Source organism: Podarcis erhardii (assembly GCF_964252035.2).
Source record: "Podarcis erhardii genome assembly, chromosome: 10".
In the NCBI taxonomy this organism is placed as follows: Eukaryota; Metazoa; Chordata; class Lepidosauria; order Squamata; family Lacertidae; genus Podarcis; species Podarcis erhardii.
In genome coordinates, this window is record NC_138500.1 from 35,210,029 (window position 1) to 35,235,969 (window position 25,941).

A 25,941-nucleotide genomic window follows, 5' to 3' on the forward strand; every position below is an offset into this window, starting at 1 on the left:
ACTTGAGCATCTATTGTTGTCCTCTTTTTATTCCCTTTCACAGAAAATAAAAGCATTCCTGCTTAAATCCCTCTTTAATATAATAGTAGATAGGAATTGGTTAAGCGGAGTGTTTGAAGAAATCTGGAACTAGCCTTCTAGATTTATGATCTAGTGTTCTTGTGTTCAGTTACAATACAACCACTATTTTCCAAATAAACTTTGGATTCAAATGTTTTATTTCATTTTCCTACTAAATATTCTAGCATATTGTTAACTGAAGAAATGTACTTTTATGGATATATTTTCATTTCAGCCATTTGCATCCAGATTTCAGTTTCTACCAACATTTGAGTGGCAAAGAATATGAAGGAAAAAACCCAATAAGCTACATGTATATAAAAATGAATAAAACCTTACATATATATTAATTGACAGTACAGTTTCATTCTTTAAAAAAACACTACATCAGGGTTCCAATCCAAGAAAACTTCTCAGGTCTTTAACATATACAATATAATGTCCATATCTTGTGAACCATTTAAATATCAAATTTCTCTTCACATATACTATGTCCATTTTCTTCATAGTCTTCTCTGGTTACCACCATATCTTCAAAATCGTCATTTTCAGAAATCAGCTTTCCACCTTCCCAGGAATAAGTAATAGGGCTGGAAAGTCAATAAAATAATTGTGTAAACTGTAAAATACAGTTAGTTTACAAAGTTAGTTTAATATTGATTTTCAGTATCAGCTAGTACTACATTATATGACATTAGAATATGGAATATAAAAATAGAGTGGGTAACTGTCAGTTGAGAATCCACATTTGTAACTGAAAGGTTACTTACTTCTCTGGCAGAACAACAGAAACATCGTAGTCAGTGGGAGTGAGGCATCGGACCTCAGAGTAAACACGATCCCTGAAGCCGGGGAGATGTGTGTTTCCACCAGTTAAAACAATATTCTTAAAGAAATGTGGTTGCATTTCTATGAAGACCAGAAAGAAACAAGTTATAATTCTACAATAACTTGCTTGATTTTATATAGTTATATTAAGTCTGTAATGAAAAGCATTGGAAGCACTTGCATCAGAGTCTGTAATGAAAAGCACTTGCATTGGAGGCAGTACCTCAGTCACATGTTTATATATTCTTCTAATGCAAATTGCTTACTTCCAAGTTTATGAAGAGGGTGCTAAGTGTTCTGGCTCCCAATCATTCAGAAGTCTGGATAGTGCATAGGTAACTTCAGCAATTTTACAACAGTAACATGTCAAGAAATAGTGTTTATTACAATCTGATACTGGAGAATTTCTAGAACAGAGGTTTTCAGCCTTTTTGAGTCCGTGGCTCCCTTGACTAACTACATTCTTTCTGCAGCACCCCTGTGGGGCTTAGGAGCCCAGCCTCTCGCCCTTTTTCAAACACTCCCTTGAGTGTTCCCTCAGCCTTCTCTCCTCTCCTCAGAGTAGCCACTGCAGCCATCCCTGGTCTCTGAGCTGTCCCCCCTGCCCACCTCAAAGAGATGTGCCTCCTCACACTGCCCCACAGGGGCCTGGAACATGTCTGTCCATCCCCAACAGCAACAGCTGGTGGACTGGCTGGCTGGGTTCCCTCACCTGTTTGCTTGCTTACTCCAAGGTTGTCTCAGTTCCTGGCAACCAGCACCCCCTTACCAGCCCCCAAGGCACCATTTGCCTGCAGAGCTTGTAGCCATGACTGCTGCAACAAACAGCTGTACAGGCCTTTGGGAGGCAGAGATGCAAGAGGGCATCAGAGGAAGGAAAAGGGGACAGAAGTCAGTGTTGCCCATAATACCCCTGATCATCCTTCAAGGGTGCCATGGTACACTGGTTGAAAACCACTGTTCTAGACAACTGAGTTTTTGTCCTTGATATGGGAACTTTAGAAGCAAAACAAAAAGTCTAACTATGCAACATGTTCTACAGTTAATTTTGGTAGTTACATTGTTTAAATAAGAATACCTTCCGGCAAGTTCTGAATTGAATAAACAATGGCTTCAGGAATTCCCATTTCTTGAATACCAATATCTGAAGGATGGAAGAGTATCTCTGGAACAGCAAATCGCTCATTTGTAAGACGAAGTATTTGTTCACCAGTTTTGTATTTTCCACTTAACACCATTTCTTCCCTTGGCTAAATCAAACAGATGTGAATTAACACACATGTAATAATGAAACCAGCTTTTAATATCAACATTAATCAGTCACCTTATTTGCATGATTTTTCCCATGTAGTAGCTGGGATCCAAAACCTGTATGGGAATCTGAAACTTGTATATTTCTTCCATACAATTATACCTAGCTATATCAGCACATAATAACATAGAAATTGCAGCCAACATGCTATGACTGAACAGTAAGAGGATGAATCAACAAACGAAAAATGGCAATTCATTTCACATCCCCCCTCTCTCAATAGAGACTTTATTTTTTTTCTAACTAGGTTGCATAAGTGTTGGAGAACCTTTCATCCTCCAGATGTGTTAATTACCTTGTTTTAAATTTGCATTTTACATCTGACTTCCTCTAATAATGTTTCCTTTTGAAACATTTAATATAATTTTTTATTATCTTTGTTGCATTAAATGTGCATTCTGTAGTTGACCTCCTTTGTAATGTTTTAGTTTCAAAATCTTAAAAGGCAATATTTTAATTTCCTGTTAATTATGCTGCTTTGAATATATACTTTATATTGGAATTTCTTCTGTAATGTCTTCTTCTGGATTGTTTTATTTGATGTAGGTTGTAAATGCTTTGAGATCTTTTTCTTAAAAATATATGTAAGTATAGAAATGAAATGAAATGAAGAAGACTGATTTTATGCAATTACCTTACAAAACCCTTTTTTTATTGTGCTGAAGTCTGGTAAAACATAGTCCAACATTACTGTATTTTCTTCCCCCTTCAATCTGAAACAAGTTGGAATTCAGAATACATCCTAAAGTTAATGATTCTTCAGAGCCACAAAAAAAAAAAAAATTCATTGTAAATAAATAATTAACAATTTACTTTATCAAACCTTTATTAGGCATTATGGAAATAATGGAATTATAGACCGATAAGCCTTCTATCAGTGATAGGGAAAATCTACGCTAAGCACCTCTTATCTAAACTCCTTACCTGGATGAAAAATCTAAATTTACCAGGGAAAGAACAAATAGGTTTCTCCAAAGGTTGCTCCACACTAGACCACTGTCTTATACTTATGCATCTGGTTGAAAAATACAGATCCCAAAGGCAATCTAAGATATACGCTGCTTTTGTAGATTTTCGTGGTGCATTCGACTCAATTGACCGCCCAAAGTTGTGGAGGAAACTCGCAGAATTAAAAATTGATCAGCGCCTATTGATTCTAATGCAAAATCTACACTCTTCCAATACCTGTCAAGTCAAACTTAACATCAAAGGTCACCTTTCATCAGACATCCCAATCTCGAAAGGGGTAAAACAAGGGTGTATTCTTGCCCCCTTTCTATTTAATTTATTTTTATCAGACTTGCCAGATTACCTTCAAAAAATAGAATCACATGCCCCTAAACTTAATCAGAAACCAGTTCCTCTCTTACTATATGCAGACGATGCTGTCCTACTATCCTTAACGAGCTTGGGTCTGAAACGTCTTATATCTTCACTGATCCTCTATTGCGAATGTAACAAACTCTCTATAAACTATGAGAAGACAAAAATTTTGGTCTTCTCGAATGGTTGGAAATTAGAGAAATGGAAAATAAGAGGGCAAGAAATCCAACAAGTGAAAATCTATAGGTATCTGGGAATCTTATTCCAGAGCAATTTAGGGTGGGCAACCCATCGCACAAATGCCATAAAACAGGCAAAGTGCATCTCATCAGCAGTTGCCCGTTTTCATTATCAGAAAGGTAATCAATTTATTCCTGCGGCAAATCAGATATTTCAAACAAAAGTGCAATCCCAGATATTTTATGGAATCCCGCTATGGGTCCAAGCATATAACAATGATTTAAAAAAGATTCACTCTAGCTTTCTGAGACGTATTCTTGGACTCCCAGCTACGATCAAATATGAAACAATGTGTGCAGAAATAGGCATACACACAATGGAATATTGGGCATGGTCCACCTCAATAAAGTATTGGTTACGCTGCCACTTTCGCTGCCCTCCATCAAGTCTGCTCGCTGATTTGCTCAAAGACTCCTATAAATCAAGATGGTATCAGCACCTCGAAAAAAAGATTGAATCTTTAGGCATCGAGCTGGAGCCCCTGTACAATTCTAATGAGCAGTATATTTCCCATAATATCCTAACTAGACTAAAGGATGTCGAGAGACAAAATATTATGGCAGCTGTAAACAAAATTTGCTCCCCCATATTCTATGAATTAAATATCTTAGATAGCAGAGCCAATTACGTCACTAAACTAATAATCCCAGCCCAACGTAGGGCTTTTATGCTGGCCCGTTTGAATGTTTTTCCCTCAGCATTTGTCAGGGGAAGATATCAAAACATTCCTAGAAACAAGAGACTCTGCAGATGCTCTATGAATGTCCCGGACACTGCAGAGCATATTCTCCTTCATTGCCCATTGTACAGTACGCTCCGTCAACGCGTGCTGTCCCCTCTTTTGGGTGGTCTGGAACCGCAGCAAAATTAACAATTTACCCTAATATGGGTCTAAGTCCAACTTTCTCAAATGTGGAGACCTCTCAAAAGGAGGCTTTGATGATAACTAAATAAGAAAGCTGCATAGGATAACCTCCTTTTGACTTTTAGTCAGTAAGACAGCTCACCACCATGTAAAGCTATTTGGGGTATTCAGTGCATATAGATGTTGAACTTAATAGCGGGACAATCACACCTTGCATGGGGCTTATGTTCTGGGGATGGCAGGAATATGCAAAACTGTGTAAATTCAAACCACCCCCACATAAGTATCCTTGCCAAGCGAGCCTTACCATCATCCTCCACACCCCGGGAAGACAGCTTTTAAGCTCTGCCATGCTTACCAGGCAAGTCCCGCACACTGCATAGGCTTTGGGATGCTCTTGCAAGTTCATGTGGGACTGTCTGAGTTCCTGTGAGATCTTGCAACAACACGCCAGAACCTGTGTGCACTCTGCGTTGCATGCAATTTCAACTACATAAGTTAATTGCATATGTAGAGCTTGAAAATGATTTGGAACATTGCAGATGCTTCAGTAACAGAATCCAGACTATAAACCCAAGTCTGGCTGAAATGAGACCTCAAAGATCATTATCCCTGTTTCCAGATATGGGGACTTGGGTCACTCCATACATGCTCAAAGGCAGTCTTCATAACAACATGTTTCAGAGCTAACCCTTAATGAACCCAAGCTTAAATTTAAGCCCCAGACACAAGACGCTTTCAGTAAAGGAATTTGATATTTAATGTATTCATAGACCACTGCCAACAGAGTGGTGGTTTTTTCATCACAAGGCAATACATAATAAATTCTTCAGGCCATAGACAAAATTACCATTAACTATATTTAGCAGTATAAAAAAACCCATACTTGGCAGTCTCCATATCCTTGAAAAAGTCTTGGGAAACATAACATACATCTTCTTTCACTTGGTTAATCACATGGGTTTCATCCATAACATGGAGTTGCCTATAATTTTTAAAGAAAATAATGCTACTTTATCTTGTTTTCATTGCTGGTCTGTTATGAGTATTCAATATGAGTATTTATTGAAGCTTAAATGTTATAGTAAAGCTGTTAGATTAATTGTGGAAAACTCACTTAAGCCTTTAATCCTCTGTGGAGTAGGGCATGCTATTAAACCAAAGAACAGTAAGAGGAGGATGAACGTTCTTAACACTGCACTTCTTTGAGTTCTCATTAAGTTGTGATTAGGAACTAATCTGTTAAACCAGATGAAGTTCATGGTTTTTAGTAGAAAAAGTTAATAATATTCTCATACCACCCTTTCTATACAAGAGGAACAAAATTACATATATAGGAAAGGTACTGTTTGATGGGGCTTTTTAAAAAAAGATTATACATATTGTAATTGTTCAGGAATCCCACCTTTGCAGAAGACATTCAGAATTGGCACATGAGTAGTATCTAACACTAAACAGCCCTCTAAATAGAACCAGCAAGACCTAAGGATGCAGGGGGATCTTCAGAATAGAAATGTTCTCACTACTGTTGAGATGGGGGATAGGGGATGGGAAACAAGTGACCGTGAAATCTAGGTTGAGCAGCTTAACTCACTGTGAGGAACCCAGCTGGTTTTGCCCATCTGTATATTCCCAATGAACTTTCTAGGGTGTAGCTTATGAAAGTTTGTGTATACAAAAAGAGGGAACCCTCAAGTTCATGGACCTTGCCCCATTATAGTCTACTCATGTGGCCTAGCATACCCACAGATTCACTCAGATTCTCCATGGAACCAGTGGCATTTGGAAACAACCAACAAGATATGCCAGTAAATTATGGTGCAGTTTCATTGCCATACCTAAAACAATTCACGGAATAATTTTACTGCTCATTTCCTGGAGTGTTCCATCTATTTTTCCAATTTAACTTTTGCGGCAAAAAAACTAATTTTAAGTATCATTGCATACCTTGCACCATAATCTAGGCAAAGTAAGCCTTCAGCAAACCTTGAGTTCAAAAGTTAGCTTTCTCTTTTTGTCCTATAAAATAAAATAAACTATATTTTTATTACCGTGAACCAGCTAAGATTGTAATAACTTCTAGTTAGTGTTTTACCTGTAAGAGATTATTTCCTTTAGATGATTGGTTAAGAGCTTTCCTCCCACGTTAATCCTAAGAACAAGAAAATTTTTCTTTAATATTTATATTTAAAAAACATGAATACATCTTTTTTTAAAATATGAAAAATATGGTTTTTTACCTTATAATGGCCTCCTTCTTCTTTTTACTTCTGCAGTAAGGTACAATGTGTGTAAAAGAATACCCACTGTCTACAATGATGCAACACAGTTCTGATGGGTTGTCCCGGAAGTATCTATGGGCACTGAGAGCCCCAGCTGAAAAACAGAGCCATGTCATAGTGTCAGAAACATTTATTAACAAGTGTTTCAGGCAGAGGGCCTTCTCGGCAGTGGCGCTATCCTTGTGGAACACCCTGCCATCAGATGTCAAGAAGATAAAGAACTACACAACTTTTAGAAGACACCTTGTATTGGGAAGTTTTAAATGTTTGACATTATGTTTTTACATGTCTTGGCGGCTGGGAAACCCAGCCAGATGGGAGTGGTATAAATATATTATTATTATTATTATTATTATTATTATTATTTTAAGCAAACATAAAGTGTTGTAGTAATGCCAAATGAAAACATTTTCTCCCCCAAAAATAAACAGTAAGAGGACTTGCCATTCACCATTTACTCTGAGAACTGCTTGGAATTGGTATTCTTCAAACAATATTTCGTTCATGGACTCTTGTATTGAGCTGAAGTTGAAATAAGGTTCTGTGATGATGATATTGGTATCTACAAAATCTACCTATGTAGGAAAATATTTCAAGATTCAGAAGCAATCTTTTTTTTAAAAAAAAAGTATCTAAAATTAGGGTCTGACTATTAATAAATATGTTCTTAAGAACATAGTACATGTACAGAGAATATTTCAAAACACTTCACATATGTACAGATAATATTTCAAAACACTTCACATAAATTATCTCAATAGTATTTGGAACAGTCTTAGAAAGATAGGCCAGTAATGCTCCTCTGCTGCAGATGAGAGACTGGGTAAAAGTGGCTTGATGAAGGGTCATCAATGGCTAAGGTGAAATTTGAATTGGGGATTTTCTCCTAACTCACAGCTCACACTTCTTGCCATTGTAGTATAGTAGCTTTCTGTTGTGACAGCAGGAACACATACTTGAAAAAAAAATTGTAGGTTATACAAAATTTAATAAAACCTACATATTTTTACAGAGGTAACTAGTGAGTGGGCAAGTGACTAATGGATGAAGTAATTCAAGCTACCCATTTACCTGTAAGTAGGCCTCACTGAACTCAGAGGGACTTACTTTTGTGTATACAGGTACAGCAGGGATGTCCAACAGGTCAATCCCTGGGAGCTTTTGGGAGCTCGCAGTCGATTGCTGGGTCCCTTTCCTGCCCCCTCTCACAGCCCTCCATTGTTGCACGATGTGCAGAATGTAAAACCTTAGTGTGAGTTTGAATTCCGGTTTAGCAATGTTTTTTCCTTGTGTTCTATGGAATTCTTTAGGAAACTGAGTGGTAACTTGCAATAAAAAAAACCCCATCCTAAACTATATCCTAAACTCTATAATGTACTTGCTAAAATGTATCATCCTGTATGCTAAAGGCAGTAACAGATAAAAGTCTTGAGTAAACACTGGCTGAGATGGGTTTGCCATGATGCATCTTGGGATGTAAAATCAGCAGGTGCATCGGGCTAGATCAAACTCCAGTTCAGAAAAATACCTAACACTGAGATAAAATACTCTATGAAGGTTTGACAAGCAGATATGGATTATTTTATCTGCCGATACATCATTCTTTAGAACACCTACACTGAACAAGCACATTTTTGTAAAAATAAAAACCCATGCTTTAAATGAAACAGTAAATGCCCTCATTTGTAGAAATCAAAACACTCACAGTTTAAATTAAAGCTGATGCACAAGCTTCAACTATTAGGTTATGCTGACTTCCTATAAGCAGCCTGCATTCTTATATTCTTCTGGTGCTACCTTCAAGATATAGGAAAGTGTTTAATTACCTGATACATTTCTTTTCCATAAAGATAGTCCCACACTTGTCTTTGAACATCCCAGTTTACCAAGTAGCCCTGTTATTTAAAAAGTAAAGTTACTGCTCTAACCATTTGATATTTGCATAATTTTACACTGTCCTTCAAACTTTCTTTAGCACCCTTCTGGAAGAAACCTGATCTCTTGAAGGTGTTTGGATGATTTGGCTCCTGTCCTAGTGTAGTATTTTAGTCCATGCTATTTGTTTATGATACATTATTTAAGACTTTATCCTGACCATTTCTATATATAAGTATATTCCTCTGAAGGCAGTGGGACTTACACCCAGATACGTGTTAACAGGTTTGCAAGTTTAATTTATTATTAAGATGCACAGCTAAGTATGAACAATAATTTCCATCTAAGGCTTTGTTATATAGAAAGAAATGTTTCCCTCCTCTCTGATTTTAATTACATTAATATTCTTATTCAAAAACTACATTTACTCATGCATAAATCTGACTAAACCTTTACCTGTCTTACTGAACCTTAACTGATTCTTGTGTAAAAAGATTTCCATGCTATTTAAATTACCTTCTGAAACGGAAGTATATAAAAAAGTCCAGATGGATCTTTAATTTCATCCAGTTGGTTAGCTGTAAATGTTTTCAGACGAGCAGTCTTTGATCTAAACTGACAGTTCGGAATAACACTGTAGGGAGGGGAAAGAAACCCAGTAGCTTTATACACATTTTAAAAAGTCAGTAACGTAAAGTGACCAACCAATGCCTGTGGGAAACCCACAAGTGTGACCAAAGTACAAGAGTGCTATCTCCTTCTGTGGTTTCCAGAAACTAGTATTCAGAAACCTTACCTCCTCTCACTTCAGAGGCAGAGCATAGCCATCATTACCTTTGAAAACCCTCTCCATGAATTTTTCAAATCCTCCTTTAGGTTGGATTTCCTCCCACCATCTAGGCTGGTGGCCATCACTGCCTCCTGGAAGAGTGGGTTCCACAGTTAAACTACTTTAACGTGTCAATTTGCTGGAAACACCTTTTGTAACCCAGATCTCTCAGAGGTTTGCACACTCCTACACCAGCTGTTTCCAAACAAACCATACTGATTTCATTCTTTCGTTGGATTTAGTACCTGGATTATGTTTTCTGTAATAGCCACTTTTTCACTGGACGCTTGTTTGGACAATACCTGCACATTTGGAATAATTTCTTAATTCATTCATAACTGCCAGTGAATTGATTAGATTCTCACAGATGCCCATATCAAAACATGCGAGAAAACCCATAGGAGAACCGGCTGCCTGTTCCAAAAGAATTTAACTCCATCCAGACCTCAAGCGAATAAGGCTTCTCACCTGACATGAGCGTGACTGTACCCGATCTTGGCATTGTAGGCGCCGTTATCTAACACGAGAGTCGCCATTTTTCTCCTTTGGTCCCTCAGCTCCGCCCCATCGGCAAGCCAGCGCTAAATAACCATGCGGCTGAAACGTCTTTAGTCTCCACCGGGCGGATCCTCTCTTTCTCGCCTTCTCATTGGTAAAAGGAACTTAGCCCCGTTGAATGATGGGATAGTGGAGGACTTTCCCTACGTAAGAGCAAATACTGTAGGGGGAAAGTCATAGAGATAGGAAATAATAGAAGAGCTCTAGTTTCCTATGTTTGAGTGTTAGGCGTAGACTTGTAATCTTAGACTAACAGAGTCAGTTTTAATATAAACTTAGACTGCTTCATCCCAGTTTCCAGTTTCAGTTAAGTCCATTCAGACAAGAAAGGGGGATGTCTGTTCTTTGAAACTCGGCTCTTACGTGTTGTGAAGGGAACATTCTGTTTGGGGGACCTTTTAGGCATGCATCGGGTGAGATGCTCGGATAGCATCAGCGTTCACTTACAATATCTGTATAGCCTTATATTTCCGCATCTATATAATATGCGAGTACTGTGTATAATTATCGTGGAAACCTCTGTAAGGGAAAACTTCAGCCTCCAGCACTTCTGCAATGTAGGGAAAATTATGTCGCTCAGAGCCAGCTCTCGTCATCTGCAATATAGTCCAATATGTAGACGTTTTATTTATTTGCTGCTGATGCACAGACTTCCCAAGACATTAAAAAAAAAAAGCTTAAAGGAGTGTGTGACTGTGTGTCTCATTTTTCACCCATACAAGGCAATCTGGGTTGTGTCCTTTAAACACGTTTAAACATTTATTAAAGTGGAAGGTCAGAAATTGGATAGTCAAAACGCAGTATTTCACTTACACTAGTTATCCCACACTACATAAACAAAATCCTATCTTTTAGTTGAGGGTAGGTATTGTCTTCATACTTAAGAAAAATTCTACTATGACTTTTTCCCTTCAGGCTTTTGGATAGTTTGCGGGCTTAAGGTGATTTTATGCAGCTTGACACTTTGCAATTATTTCAGTAGTACTTATTATTCCCGAGTAATTGTATACAGGATGTGCTCTTGGATTTTGATGGCAATTAGATGCTCAAATTTGTGAGGAGAAAAACAGTATAATGTAGGGAGGGGCAATAGGGAAGGAATTCTAAATTGCTTTAAGGAGTCAGATCTTCTATGCACAACATCATTCCTCTCTCATAGCGAATTTGGGTGACAAGGTTCATCGCGAAGAGAGAGCTCAGGAAAATAAATCGTGTTTTTGTATTACGCTCCTGATAAACGTTGCAAGTGGACGTGGAAAACAGGTAGTTAAGTGCTATTGTGTAAAAGCTGCCCCTCTTCGTTGCAAAAACAAAAAACCAACTCCTCAAGATATTTCTCTTTCCCAGTTTGGAAAACGGACTTTTGTGAGTGGGGCGGTGAGGCTTCCAGGCCGGCGTGCCTCGCTGCCGTGAAATTATTCCACTAAAGCTTGGATTTAGCGGGCGTCATTCACCGGAGGCAAAAGGTGACATCGGCGTCAGGCAGCAGCTCCCGGGGAGCCCTTGTGGCGGGATCCTCGCCGCCCTCGACCGCCGAATCCCGGCCGAGAGCCGCCCGCTTCCCCCGTCCGGGTTCCAGGCGGGCGGCGCTCCTGGCGCTGGTGCCGCCCTTTCCCCGCCCGGCTCTGCTCCGCGAAAGCCTGTCAGCTGGCGATACTGCAATCAAGATGGCGGCGGGGCCGGAGAGCGGGTGAGCAGGGGCGCCTCCGCTCCCTGGCACAGGACGGCAGGAAGCGCCGGGATGGGTCGAGGAGCGCCGGGTTTCTTTCGGTTTCCCTGAAGCGGGCGGGGGGTGAGGCGCGCTGGCCATGGCGGGCATCATCAAGAAGCAGATCCTGAAGCACCTCTCCAGGTCAGTGAAGTGGGGCGTCGGAGGCGCCCTTGCCGGGGCCGCTCTCAACAGGCTTCTCTGAGGGAAGGGGGCGAAACTGAACCGCCTCGTAGTAGCGCCCCGTTTCCCTTTCGCCGTGGAGCGGTAGGCGAGGGGAGGGAAAGTCCCCGAGGTTGGGACCTGTTCGTCCCTCTTGTATGTTTTGGAGGCGTTGGGCTACCAGAAAAAACGTATCCCTAACGCGGAGGGTCACTGAGTGTCTGCACCTGAAACTGGGCAGGTGTGGGGGTGGGGGGAAAACACTCGCCCTGCAGCAGCAAGAAAACTGAGGAGGGGGGAGCCTTCCTTGGGAAAAAGGAGCCCCATCTCACTCTCGCCCCATCCTGCTTCTTGCCGCAGTCGGGGAAGCCCGCACAGGAATCCCTTCCCCTCGCGGCGTTAGAGGAAAGCCGGGCAAAGCGTGGCGGCGCCTGAGCCCCTTCGCCCGTCCCCGCCGGTGCTAAGCGCGCCGCGGCGACAAGGCAGCGGAGCCGTAGGTGTCTCGAGAAGGGAGCCGCGCCGGCAGGAGCCCGAGGCAGAAGTGGGTGGATTGTAAATTGTGTTTGACACGTTGCCTGTGGGAGGGGCGAGCGGCAGCTTGGCTGATGTCACCCTGCACATTGTCTGTTGCAGACAGGTCTGGAGACGCCAGATTTGTGTGGGAATGAATGACAAATCGGGGTTGGGGGAAGCTTGGCAAGTTGTGCATCACGCCGGGGCAAAGGAGATGTCTGTCCGGGGTTTTGATTCGGCAAGGCGCACAAAAACAATAAGAAGAAAAATGGTGATTGGAACTGGGTTATGCTGTTTCAGCTGGCCGTTTAAGCAAACCTTTTCAAATATCTCTGATATTTGCTATGCATTTATAATCCATGATGATTTGATTGAGGGATTTGTATTCTCTGTTGCAGTCAAAGGTTGGCACGATAGGATCACACACAAATGAGGCATTGAGGAACACACACAAATGAGGCTATTTGGCTTGTGCTGCCAAGAAATAAAGAACTGGGGAACAATCAGAACAGAATGTAAAATCAAAAGCCCTTCCTTACCACATTCAAGAGCATCTTATGGAATCTAAATATTGCATATTAAAAGGCAACAGATCTGTGTGGTATGATTTGGTGTTCTTATTTTCTGCCATCATCTTGAAGGATGCCCTGATTTTCTGGAAGAGTATTACTGAGCTTTGATTTCCCAGAGTGTTTGCTGCATTCAGAAAACTCCAGTTTCAGTCCCTAGTATCTCTAGTTTAAAAAGGACTCAGTTGGTAAGTGATGGGAAAGAGACTTGGGAGGCTGCTGCCAATCAGAGCAAACAGTACTAGGCTAAATGTAGAACTAGTTTGATATAATGCAACCTGCTATGTACTAACAAGGGATGTCAGCTTATTAAAAAAACTATGAAGTTGTCAAACTAATTAAACATATAATTACTTTAAAACAAAACAAAACCAAGCAGAGATATTTGGAAGTGCAATCCTGCACATGTCTACTCAGAAATAATTCAGACTGAACCAGGTAAATAATTAAACGATTGCAACCTAAAGAGGCCAAAATTTGATCAACTGGGATGGGGGTGGGAATGAGGTATTGTTTTTAAAATGTGTCACATATTCAAGCAAGTTTTGAGTGAGTTTTTTTAACCTTGGGCATTGTCCGAGGGCACATGATACAGCAATGCTGTTGGACGCTAAGGAGGTGTACTTAGAGGAGAGACTGCCAGTGAGCACAGCGTATGCTGTTTTGAATTCTATGATGAAAACAAGGTGAAATATAGCTATCTTTCTGCTCCCTCATAGAACATAAGATGATAGTTCAACCTCTTCCTCCTGTGTGCAGTAACCTTTTTTGCTTTTGTGCGAGAGTATTAGGGGTAAGAATATAAACCACTGTTTATTCCTGTTGTAAGTAATAGGTAGACAAGTATCATCCTTGTAATGTGTAGCTTGGTTCCCTTGCTTTTTGGAGCTTCTGCAGACTCTATTCTGTAGTGCATCAATTGTCCTACTTTCATCTCTTCTCTGCATTCCCTAGTCTAGATTATAGGCATGTGTCTGTATGATCTGGAGAGTTCTGCATGTTGACAAGGGATTGCAATTGATTGCCCCAGGCAGCTTTCACCTCTCCTTCTGTGAACCATGGTCTAAGATTCTTAAGTAATCAAGTGAACAGTGCGCTAGAGCATTTTTGCCCTGATTTCATTTGATCTGCCTAAACAGGTGTTTGCTTGGACTGTTTACACAATACCATGTGCCCTATTTTTAGTTGGGATTAGTGTGCTTTTGTTTTTCATTTTTACTTGGGGATGAAGTAGTATAATATTCGTTATTAGTATATGCGAATGTCCTTTGAGATAACAGTGTGTTGCAGTCCCAGCAGTTTTTACATTGACTTCTCTCAGTGCATTAGCCATTTTCACAACCTACTTTGTTTCCTTCCCTACCTGTCAGCATGACACAGTCTGTACCTTTTCTATCTGGATGTTCTATGGACATTGGACTGTCACGAATAGGTGCATACTCAGATATAGTGAGAAATGTTTTTCAGATTCTGTGTGAAAATGTATACAGTGGTACCTCGGGTTACAGACGCTTCAGGTTACAGACTCCGCTAACCCAGAAATAGTACCTCGGGTTAAGAACTTTGCTTCAGGATGAGAACAGAAATCGCGCAGCAGTGGTGCGGCGGCAGGAGGAGGCCCAATTAGCTAAAGTGGTGCTTCAGGTTAAGAACAGTTTCAGGTTAAGAACGAACCTCCAGAACGAATTAAGTTCTTAACCCGAGGTACCACTGTACAGTGATGTGAATGTTAGTCCTAGTTCAAGGTGGGAACAAGTATGCTAACAACTGGTTGGGTATATCCTACCTGTTGTAGAATTCCTGACCAACTGCAAATGCAAGGCTTTATATTTTTGTTGAACTCTTATAAATGGAGAGATGCAACAAGGAAATAAATGAGGAAGTGAAGGAGACTGGTGTAGAAAGAAGTTCTAATTGCTTTGGATTGAAAAACTGCAGTTAAGGATAGATCTGCTCTGTGGCTGAGAATACACAATTACTTTCTTTTTAATTCTTTTCAATGGAATTTGGTGTTCATTCATTTATTTAAAGCATTTTGGCCCAATCTTCAGCTCTCAGATCAGCTTACAGATCAATAAAAGGCCAAGTCAAAATTGACTAGAATTATTCTTTTTGGTTTTTACTTTCATTAGATATTATGATCATATCTGAGGCAGGAAGTACTTTGACAAAGTACCTGCCAGAATTAATTTATTTCCTTTTGGTCAGCATAAAGGAAGCAAGACCAAATAATTCATATTTATTACTTCCTTTAGAATGTACTAATTCATATATATTTTATAGCATATGAGGTAAAAAACAGGCTCAGTCTTATTTTCCCCTGTAACTCCTGAACTACATGGTAACAGCATAGCTGTTTGTTGGTGCTGTACTATTTATTTAAGCTTTATAGAATCTAAAATCAGGACTTGGCTTTATCTTCTCCCCACCCACAATTTGAAGGCTTCATTTTAAGCCATTGAGATGAAATAGAAACTTCATTGTAAATTATTACCCAGTGTTGCTTATTAATAATATTGTTGTTAGTTATTAAATTTGTATATCGCCCTTCATCTGAAGACCTGCATATGATGAACGGAAAGGGCATTTTGACTGTGTTTACATGTCACTGTTGGAATCCATACATCTTGGTAGTCAATGGAAAAGTGCACCTTTGGGGGTCAAGTCAAACTGTTGGAAGGTCACAGTACCTGCTGTGGCTGTAGAGATTGATATGGGAGAGACATGTTTTGTTGCAGCTGGAGGTGTCCAGTTGCGCTGCTGCAGATGCACCATGGCGTTTCTTCTCTCTGTGCTCCTCCCAGTGGTCAACCCTTCTCTGGTCACTGCTATGGATGTATAACTTTACTGTCTGTTTCCAGGCACTGCAATTGTCTGCGAGGGATTCCCATATAGCAGGGTTGATGTTGCCAGCCTTCATGCCACTTCTGCAGAAAGCTTTGTAATGCAGAGTTGGTCTGCCAATGGGCCTCGTGCCTGAAGCCAACTACCCATAGAGCATGTCCTTGGGGATTCTCACATCTTCCATTCTGTGGACATGACCAAGCTAGCATAGACGTTGCTGAGACAGGAGTGTGAACATGTTGGGAATGTGGGCTTGGGAGAACACATCTTTGTTTGAGACTCTGACTTGCCCTGTGATGCCCTAAATCTTCCTGATGCAGCGCATGTGAAAGGCATTGTGGTGTTGCTGCTGCTGGTTGTAAGTTGCCCACAACTCACTTCCATAAAGCAGTGTGCTCAACACGCAAGCCTGGTAGACCTTCATCTTGGTATTGAACATTAGCATCATATTCTCCCATACTCTTTTGGAGAGATGAGCCATTGCCGTAGGTGCCTTGCCAGTATGCTTGTCATTGTAATCCATTACTAAAAGTTTGCCATGAATGTTCAGATGGCTTCTGATTCGTCCTTCCATTAGGGAGAGCAGGAGCAACAAACCATGACCTCTGCCTTATGATTGTGGTAATTGGGGATTGTAGCTTGGGAAACTTGACAGTGGCGTGTTTTGAGAATTTAAATGAGTTCTCAGTAGAACAGAGTGTTGTTATCAGATTTGCTAGTGTGCCAGTACACTCATGTACAACAAACCATAAGGGAATTAGCAGTACAGTGGTACCTCGGGTTACATATGCTTCAGGTTACATACGCTTCAGGTTACAGACTCCGCTAACCCAGAAAAAGTACCTCAGGTTAAGAACTTTGCTTCAGGATGAGAACAGAAATCGTGCTCCAGCGGCACGGCGGCAACAGGAGGCCCCATTAGCTAAAGTGGTGCTTCAGGTTAAGAACAGTTTCAGGTTAAGAACGGACCTCCGGAACCACTGTACTTGTCTTTGGATCTTTGCTGGAGATTGTACTCTACAGACTGGATTGCATTGGCTGTGATCACTTTGCTTAGCTTGGGAAGTCTAACATTGACCAATATTAGTGTCACTGCTCCAGAGAGTGAGCAATAAACAAAGTGAAGTTGCAGTTGTAAAACAATTATGATAATCCATGAAAGCACATTGAGTTTTACTAGAGGTTAATGGCTTTGCAGTTTGAAACACTCATACAGAGACTTAGAGTAGAAGGGGTTAATAATGTGGGAGTTTTGCAGTTAAACCTATTAATGCATATCTATGCTGGTTAGTAAATGATCACAGAGCTGTAAATGTTTAGAGAAGGCACAGTTAATGCTCCCTCACCTTGGTGGTGGGAGGTTGTGTTGTTTGTTTCTGTTCCTTTCTCTCTCTCTCCTCTTCCTTTTGAACCATGTAAACTCAGCAGACATCTGAGACTGGGATTTCAGATTCAGACCACATGTTTGAGACTAATTTATGTATTTTGAAACCAAGAATACCTTGCCTGTGTTGTTTCTGCTGTAGCATTGAAGGATGCATGAGTGAGTCCTGTGATTACTGTAAGTAAAGCACTGAAACGTACTTAAGGTGGTACACTATTCACTCTGAGAGTGGTAGAGGCAGCCCCCCCCCCCCAATTTTAAGCACTTAATACTGGGACATTTAAAGGTCTAACAACTTATATTTCCTGTGCTTTGCAAATGCTGCATAGATCTGTGCTTTAAATTCTGCTGGGGGCTATTTTGGCTAAAGAGTAAGCCAATCCTCACATGCTTTTAAAATTCAGACAGACACTTTTTCTTTGTAGTTCCCCTCATGTGGGACTTCAGAATTAATTGGTATTCACCAGTTATTTATTTCCCAACAAATAATGCATTATACAGGCTAGCTAACCCCACCTTCTTGTTTAATTACTGTTGCACATGGGGCAGGGCAGAGGCCTACAGGTGGAAACTTGCCATAAACTTAAGTAGGAGGCTGAGCCTTTCAGACTTGGCTGCAAATGGAACTGGGAGGGACAATAAGGTTGCAACTTTCCCAAAGAGTAGCAAATTGGAAAATAGGAAGAAGCAAAAGAATCAAGACATTAATATTTATCTGTCCCGTGCTTACAGAAAACTGGAGAAATGAAAAACTTGAACTTCACTATAACTTAAGGGGAGTACTGTCAAATATAGGCTAGGAATCCATGTTTGACATCAGACATGGTTTATTTTGGGGCCATTGGGAGAGATCAGTATGTGGCTCTCTTTACATAAAGAATTTTAATCAGCAAGTCTTGTAGAATTATAGGATCTCCTAATCCACCACAATTCTCAGCATGTTAGTGTACTTTACCCCCTTCATTAAGCTTTCCTCTGTTTAATTTTAATTTTGATTCCAGTTAAAATGTAGAAATCTTCTTCTAGGAAGATACTGGTGGATGCCTTTTCATTGAAGAATTTAGAGGCAAGGAAAGAACTGAGCTAATTTTTTTCTAGGAAAAGAGAGAAGGAAGACAGATGCTGTGGCCATCTACATGTGGGGGTGGTAGAGTTTCTGAAAAAGCGCAGCATGGGGCAGCTTTCTAATGTAGCTCCCAAGGCCTGAATAAATTGGGGGTGCAATGTGTACCCAGTTATAGGATAAACTTACTGGTGAACTGGCTGTGAATCTAAAAGGACTTAGTACAAAGATCCAGGCTTGGACATGAGTACCTGATGATGCAAAAGTCACTTTTTCATGGACCATGTTTAGATAAATAAATGTGCTACCACCATAAGATGTTGGCCATGTGATGAGACTTACATTCCAAGTTGACAGGATTACTGCATATCTGTACTTCCGGCAGGCTAATCAGCTTTTCTCCCATCTCCATTTGGTTCTTTGCATTCCTTCAATTTCTATTTGTGTGTTCTCCTTGTTTGCCTCTTATAAGACTTAAGAGTTCAGGGCTGTGTTGCTTTTTTGGCTTTCCCTCATTCTAGTTTCAGAGCCATATCTTTACCCAAACATAGAATAGAGATGTTGTAGGTATGCCTTTGAACTACTGATTTTTGAAGCTATGTAGCATTCAAAAGTATATTGTATTACTGATAATTGGCACAGTCAATGAATCTGTTTTCGATTCTCAGTGCTTCATATTCCATCACTAGAATTCTGTCAGCCCTCTGTCTCTCTGCTTGTTCACTGTTTCTTCGTTAATCAGGCGCTCATTGTTGGAACTTTAGTTAATCTACTTTCCCATTTTTTTCTGTTTCAGATCATTTTTTATTTCTGCTTTTGAGCTTCCTCTGTGAGGCAAACATTAATATTTTTCCTCCCCCCCCCTTTCATTACTGCTCTGATTTATTTTGGGCTATAGCTCTTTTCTCACTTGTGTTGGCATCAGCAGTCACTTGGGCGGGTAAAATCTCCTGGACCCCTATAGGTTAACTGGCACTTTCTGCTAACAGATTATCCTTCCATAAATAGCATCCTTGATATCCTCTGTTAAAATCTATTTCTTCTCTCTTTTCAATTAGGGTAACTATTCCTGTAATCTCTTTTTTCCTTCCAAAGAAAACATCTCAGTGTTTGGCAGCACCTGAGGATGACAAAGCAGCCAGGCTTTAAATGAATTGCTATATACCTACTACAGTAATTGGAGATTGCTGGGAAAAGCTTTTTCAGAAAGGAGGAAAAGTCTGAGAGGAAGATGAATGATTTTTGGAGAGGTTGGCGAGGAAGAGAAATTAAGAGTTTTGAGAAGACAGGATGGAAAATTTATGTGAAAGTGTAAAATGCTGTAACTAAAAGTAATACACCCAGTGATCAGAATCTGACTAAAATTAGGTTTCAATAAAGACTCTCCTCCCTGAAAGAGAGGGGAGTGGCATAGTAGTCAAACACTGTCAATAAGCTATTGAATATTTGACAGTGACCAAATAGTAAAAAAAAATCATTAGGTAGTTTTTCTCTTTTAATTCATCAAAGTTTCATTTGTTGTCAAGAGCAGACATAACTCCCATTTTTGCAGCAGTTGGGGGTAAACCTCACTGCCTAGGGGACATTCAGATATAGGCCACTTGCTATTACAGCAGACATCTCCAAAAGGAGCACAAGCCATTATTAGTGGCAAAGTCTTCGTCAGGCAAAGTCTGTTAATAGTCACTTAGCCTAGGTCAATGAACCATTTTAAACTAAAAGGGAAGAGTAGAGTTATATTCAAATATGAACTTCAGACTTCTTGTTGTAGTCAAGAGACAAACCACGTTGGTGTCTTCTGATGTTTTGATATTTACTTGACTGTGCCCAAAGCTGCTTTGCACAAATAAAATCCCATTAGATATATTTTAAAATATTTTAAAATTTGTATATGTTTAGATGTTTTAGGCGTTCATCAATTGTAAGCTGAGTAATTGCTTTGATGTGAAATAACTGCAGTGTTGATATTCTGTTTTAGGTTCACCAAAAACCTGTCACCTGACAAAATCAACTTGAGCACACTAAAAGGTGAAGGTCAGCTAACCAATTTAGAGCTTGATGAGGAAGTGCTTCAGAATATGCTGGATCTTCCCACTTGGCTTGCCATCAACAAAGTCTTTTGCAATAAAGCATCTATTAGGGTGAGTAAGTGATTTTCCTGGCACAGGAATAAAGACCAGTTTGCCACAGTGGATTGGAGGACGTTTGGTTAATAGGATGACTTCTGCCTCTGGATGGGATAGGCAGAGTCCTCAGAAGTCTTTTGCTTCCTCTTCCAGGGGGAGGAGCCGGATTAGTCCAGACTGAATCAGATCAGATCAGGATTTACAAATTGTCTTGTACAAATAAAAATTGGGGTGGAGGGAATCGATTAACAGCCCCAGTAGCTTCTTCTACCCATATAGCTGTATGGTGTCTGTTTCCCCCCTTCTCTTTTGCAGGTGTTTATTTTCCCCTCCCTTGTTGCTTTTTTATTTGCTGTGTCCTTTTTCTAGAGCTATGGTGCTGGCAATGGACAGACTAGTACGTAACATAGTCACCATCCATTAGAGGATGGAGGGTGAACGTGGGGATGTGAAAACCAAGATATACTATAATCTGTAGTAATTTGTGGATTAGGAAAATGTCTGTGCATTCACTATCAAATATAGGTGAGATTATCAGCACCCTTGCTTCTAACAGTGGTGATTACTCTGACTGTGAATTGAGTTATAGGCATACAGCAGTTTTTTGTTTAGTTTGCATATCTCTGGAGAAGATTTACACCATGTTAGCTTCAGAAGCTAGGTGAAGGGAATTACATACATGTTGCATACATGTATGTACACCTACATGGACACACAGTCTCTTGACATATGTAGTAAAGTGTATGGAACTGATCCTTCCTGAATCAGATTTGTGTGTCCTTTTTGGTTTTCTTAATTTAAGTGTCACAGGTTTTTTATATTGTAGTGTAATTCATTTTGTTTTGACTTCATTTGGTAAGTTTGCAAACACTTCAGTTCTTATGAACAAGAAGAGGCAAGTCTGGTTTTAGGCTTGCAGAAAGGTATAAATGAGACATTTAATTTGTATGTGTATTGTTATATGCAACATGAGATTTCACATTTGCTTTGAGCATTTTCAAAACAGATTGGTGATGATGCCATATTTTCTTTAATGATTTTGTTTTTATTTTATCTTGCAGATACCATGGACAAAATTGAAAACACATCCAATCTGTTTGGTGAGTATGGAATTCAGCTTCCCAAATTAACTTTGTTAGAATGGTGATGCATTTGTAATTTCCTTGAAATCATACTGAAAGCATTAAGTAATAGCTAGTGGAGAGAAGAACATTTTGCCATTACTGGCAATACAAATACAGTGGTACCTCGGGTTACATACGCTTCAGGTTACATACGCTTCAGGTTACAGACTCTGCTAACCCAGAAATAGTACCTCGGGTTAAGAACTTGGCTTCAGGATGAGAACAGAAATCGTGCTCCGGCAGCACGACAGCAGCAGGAGGCCCCATTAGCTAAAGTGGTGCTTCAGGTTAAGAACGGACCTCCGGAACGAATTAAGTACTTAACCCGAGGTACCACTGTACAGGGTTGTATCCAATGAAGTTGTTCTGTTCAGCTGAGGACTTACCTCCTTGTCTTTTGTGCCAGGCCCCCCAAATCTTCCCCAGAGGGTTGGGAAAAAACCCAGAACAGATATGGGGAGCTTGCAGAAGGTGAAGAAATCCCATTGTGCACACCGAAGGCCTTGTACAAAGAGGACAGTGTGATTGGATACAACCCACTGCATTTTACATGATTCTAAAGTGTTATAAAGTAACTAGCCAAATTGTTTCTGAAATGTTTTGTCATGTATTTTCATGTGCTCTCATTCTAAGTTTTAATTCTGTGAGATGGCTTTAAATTAATTAGTCACTAAATGTAAAACATTTCAATTGTTCTAAATTTCTCTTGCATATCTAAAGTCACTGGATAAAGTAATAATGGAAATGAGTACATGTGAAGAACCACGCCCTCCTAATGGACCATCGCCTATAGCGACTGCATCAGGGCAAAGGTCAGTCATAATTTGAATGCTGCAATAGAATCAAGCATTACATATGCAGGCAGTGCTGAGGAAAACAAGCTGAATAGGCTTATAGATAGTTGTTAATTAAAAGTGGGCTAAATGGCAGATCTGCTTGAGAAGGGCTGGGTTAGGTTAGCTAGATTTGTAGAATAAAGGTAATCAAAGCCCAGTTTATGCATGTGATCCTAGTGCTTGTCTTTTCCATGTGGTTCCCACTGTGTAAAGGATCACATGGAGAGACCATGGTGTGAAGTGGCTGCATGCAAGTATAGCCCACAGAGGCCAGTAGTGGTTTCCATAACTGTGTTTGCATTTTTACAAGTCACTGTGATTACTGGAAAATGGCTGCTAGTCAGTAGTCCACATGTTATCTGTTTCATGCTCACATTTCTTGAAGCGACCCAAAGATTATATGTAGAAATAGACACCTATTTCTCATGTGTGTCTTCTCTGTAAGTGATAAAAAGACCCTGCCTCTTCCGTTATCAGCTCCACATTGCACTTACAAAGCTTTGGAGAGAATTAAATATAGCTTGTAACATTGTCTGTGGAGGGGGAAACAGCCTTGCTATGACTCTACCTACACAAAGGGGCCTTACTGGATCATAATAGTGTTTGGGGATTGTGGTGGTGTACAATAAAGGGCAAACCGGTATATGGCTCTTTCATATCTCTCTACCCACCCCTGCAAATGGCTCAGTGTGAAGGAATGTGGTTTGTGGTGTTCTGTCCCAAATGCTTAGGATGCATTGCAGTGTGGCAAAGAACATCATATCTATTATCTCACCTACTTTTTCAAGGTGATCTTCCTGCAGTTCTAGTTTGGCACTCAATTGCAGAAGCTAAAACAGGGGTGTTGACTCTTGGTCTACATAGTCCCAGATTATGATCTGTTCTAAGTTATTCTTTTATTGGTCTCTGAGCGATTTCAGTGCTAGTTTTATCTTCATTTGAAGTAGCTGTTAAATATATGCTGAAATTCTGTTTTAAATGCTTGCATTTTATTTCACCAGCGGATATGGTTTTGCTGAAAAAGTTGTAGAAGGAATATCTGTTTCTGTAAACTCCATTATAATCCGAATTGGAGCAAAAGCATTCAATGCTTCATTTGAACTCTCCCAGTTGAGAATATATAGTGTAAATGCAAACTGGGAACATGGTGATCTAAGGTTTACTCGATTACAAGAATCTCAGCGTGGAGAGGTAAGGCTGACTTTAAATTTAGAACAAGCTATTCTCTTTTCTCTTTCTGTAACTAGTTTATTTTCTTTTATACAAAGAAAAAACCCACATTACAGAATCCACATTCCTAGTGTAGCATTGTCTAATCAATAATATTAACCTGGCTATTTTGCTTTAATTTTACCATTAAACCTACATTATTTTAATAGCAACTTGCCGTATTGAGACCCCTGTCACCATTATGGCATGGCCTTTAGTTGGCATAGTTGCTGCTGACTTTGTTTGCATACTTGGCATATGACTCATTATTTCTGGCCCTTGCTAAACATGATAAGTGAAGTGTAAGTGGGATGGAAGGCTTTTGTGGACCCTAGCCAGTGTACTGGAAACCATATCATGTCTAAAGAACAATTCCTATGCATGGTTTTAAAAGTTCATATACGTACAGTTGCAGGGATCATGGAGCAGGATACAGCCAAGTATGAATGACAGTCCTTCAGCTATTAGTTATTTGCTACTGATGGACATAGATACCATAATATCTTCCTTTATGTTTAACAAGGGCAACATGCTTATACAGTGAAAAAATGTGCTCAGGCGAGGATTTATCTATGAAACTAAAGAATAGTAATTGACATTGCCTTTTTAAAATAGGCATGTCCCTTGCTTTGTGTCTGAAAGTGAAACCATGCCTTTGAATTAAATGTATATTTTGAAATGCATAATATGTGTTTAGTATAAACATTCAGAAATATACTGTGTTTCACCAAGCATAACTATAATGGTAAAAAGGGACTTTTTGGAACCAAAGGAAGCTGGTTCTGCCTGCCCTAGCTCCATTGACTTCAACAGGCCTTAGACATGATTAACTTGGCCCAACCTGCAAAATATAGGTTTGACTATTATATAGCTGACCCATGTAAAGTTGATACAAACATGTTCAAATAAAATAATGGAAGAAGTTTTGGATGCTTGATGTCAATTTCTTTTTCTTTGATTTATGAGATTATTCTTCCAGGTAAGTTGCAAATTTAAATAGAAACCTTTTTTTTGTTCAACAATTAAAGTATGAAGGGTAGAAAATTGAACCCAAGTTCAGATGTGACAAGTCAACAGGCCTGTGGGATCTAGGGAAGCAAGTCTGCCTTTTTACAGTTCTCAAATAGATATTTTAAATCAGGGTACGTGTGTTTTATTTTAGGTACTGACATTTAAAGAAATCAACTGGCAGATGATCAGAATAGAAGCAGATGCTATCCAAAGCTCTCAGCATGAAATCATGAGTGCTCCAGTTCGCCTCATTACTAACCAGTCCAAAATCCGGGTCACACTTAAAAGAAGGGTAATATTGCTTTGTGATGATTTTGTATATTCATTAATGATGGCAAAGGGGATGGAGAGATTCTGCAAAAAATATGTATATTTATGTTCAGCATTAGATTTGTTTAACATTCTATTTGACATGAAATGGGTAGAAATTTTAGTTAAAACATAGAACATTATTGTACAAGCAGGATCCACAATTATGCTGACATGTTTGAGCTAGCACCATTTTCTTCTGGTGAGATATCCTGCCTTCCTCTGAGCTTGGAGAGGAAAAGAACCACAGAGAGAGAGAGGGAGACAGCTTGAGAGAGAGAGCTTGCTGCTTTATGGATTTCCAAGGCTTATGTTGTGCCTTGGAGGTTTCCCCCTAAGCACCTTGTTTGTAGTACCTCTCATACCCAACATGATTACAGGAATGAGGGGCAGGATTACTGATGAGCACAAGATTTGATTAGCTAGTGGTCCAAGGCTTCCTAAAGCTTGTAGTCCTTTATTCACAGGTATACTCATTTGTGCTTGTTAAGTCATAGATAATGGAGGATAGTAATCTTCCATACTTGCAATACTTTTCTACTATCATGAGAAACGAAGTCTTGCAACAGGTGGTAGTCAATTTGGCATCTTTGCTGCCAACATTGGATGTCATCAGAATGAGGAGGCTAGCTTTCAATTTTCAGATTATAATGTATCACAATGTTTATTATATATATTTATTTTGTATTGTATTGTATGGTTCATTTTGTTAATTGCCTTGAGCATGCTAATGGTAGGCTTGTCATATGTAAATTCCCTGACATGTCCTGGGGAATTTTGCCAGGAAACAGCTTTAAAAGCTTTAAAATGGTTTGTTAAAAAAAGCTCAACAACTTTGCTGGTGTCAGGAATTTACTTTTTAAATATGATATGACAATCCTAGCTAATGGAAGGGTGGGGTATAGATTTAA

The 25,941-nt window shown here is 39.7% G+C and overlaps 2 protein-coding genes across 4 annotated transcripts in view; one reads left to right on the top strand and one right to left on the bottom strand.

Moving 5' to 3' along the window:
• Positions 1 to 200: 200 nt before the first annotated feature.
• On the bottom strand, positions 201 to 10,311 carry ACTR6 (actin related protein 6). Its single transcript, XM_081878310.1, has 11 exons — positions 10,083 to 10,311; positions 9,302 to 9,419; positions 8,737 to 8,805; positions 7,362 to 7,485; positions 6,869 to 7,004; positions 6,724 to 6,780; positions 5,515 to 5,613; positions 2,835 to 2,913; positions 1,967 to 2,138; positions 831 to 969; positions 201 to 650 (listed from the first exon to the last, which is right to left on the bottom strand). The coding sequence occupies exons 1-11, from the start codon at positions 10,148 to 10,150 to the stop codon at positions 521 to 523; spliced, it is 1,191 nt and encodes a 396-aa protein (XP_081734436.1). The 5' UTR covers positions 10,151 to 10,311; the 3' UTR covers positions 201 to 520.
• Positions 10,312 to 11,602: 1,291 nt separating this feature from the next.
• Positions 11,603 to 25,941, top strand: part of BLTP3B (bridge-like lipid transfer protein family member 3B) — a 47,076-nt gene continuing 32,737 nt past the window's right edge. The window contains exons 1-6 of one of the 3 annotated variants that reach the window (XM_081878193.1): positions 11,603 to 12,024; positions 20,394 to 20,556; positions 21,603 to 21,641; positions 22,386 to 22,477; positions 23,503 to 23,692; positions 24,873 to 25,013. In XM_081878193.1, coding sequence (XP_081734319.1) covers positions 11,981 to 12,024; positions 20,394 to 20,556; positions 21,603 to 21,641; positions 22,386 to 22,477; positions 23,503 to 23,692; positions 24,873 to 25,013 — 669 coding nt within the window. In that variant the 5' untranslated portion in view covers positions 11,603 to 11,980. The remainder of the gene's footprint in view (positions 12,025 to 20,393; positions 20,557 to 21,602; positions 21,642 to 22,385; positions 22,478 to 23,502; positions 23,693 to 24,872; positions 25,014 to 25,941) is intronic. The other 2 variants (XM_081878192.1, XM_081878191.1) reach the window with 2 other exon arrangements.

Excerpts from the sequence above, each read along its gene's own strand:
- ACTR6 (XM_081878310.1), bottom strand. The coding sequence starts at position 10,150 with ATGGCGACTCTCGTGTTAGATAACGGCGCCTACAATGCCAAGATCGGG. Across the intron at positions 6,781-6,868 it reads AAGAAGGAGGCCATTATAAG|GATTAACGTGGGAGGAAAGC; the intron begins GTAAAAAACCAT and ends TCTTGTTCTTAG. Across the intron at positions 651-830 it reads TCTGTTGTTCTGCCAGAGAA|CCCTATTACTTATTCCTGGG; the intron begins GTAAGTAACCTT and ends TTGACTTTCCAG.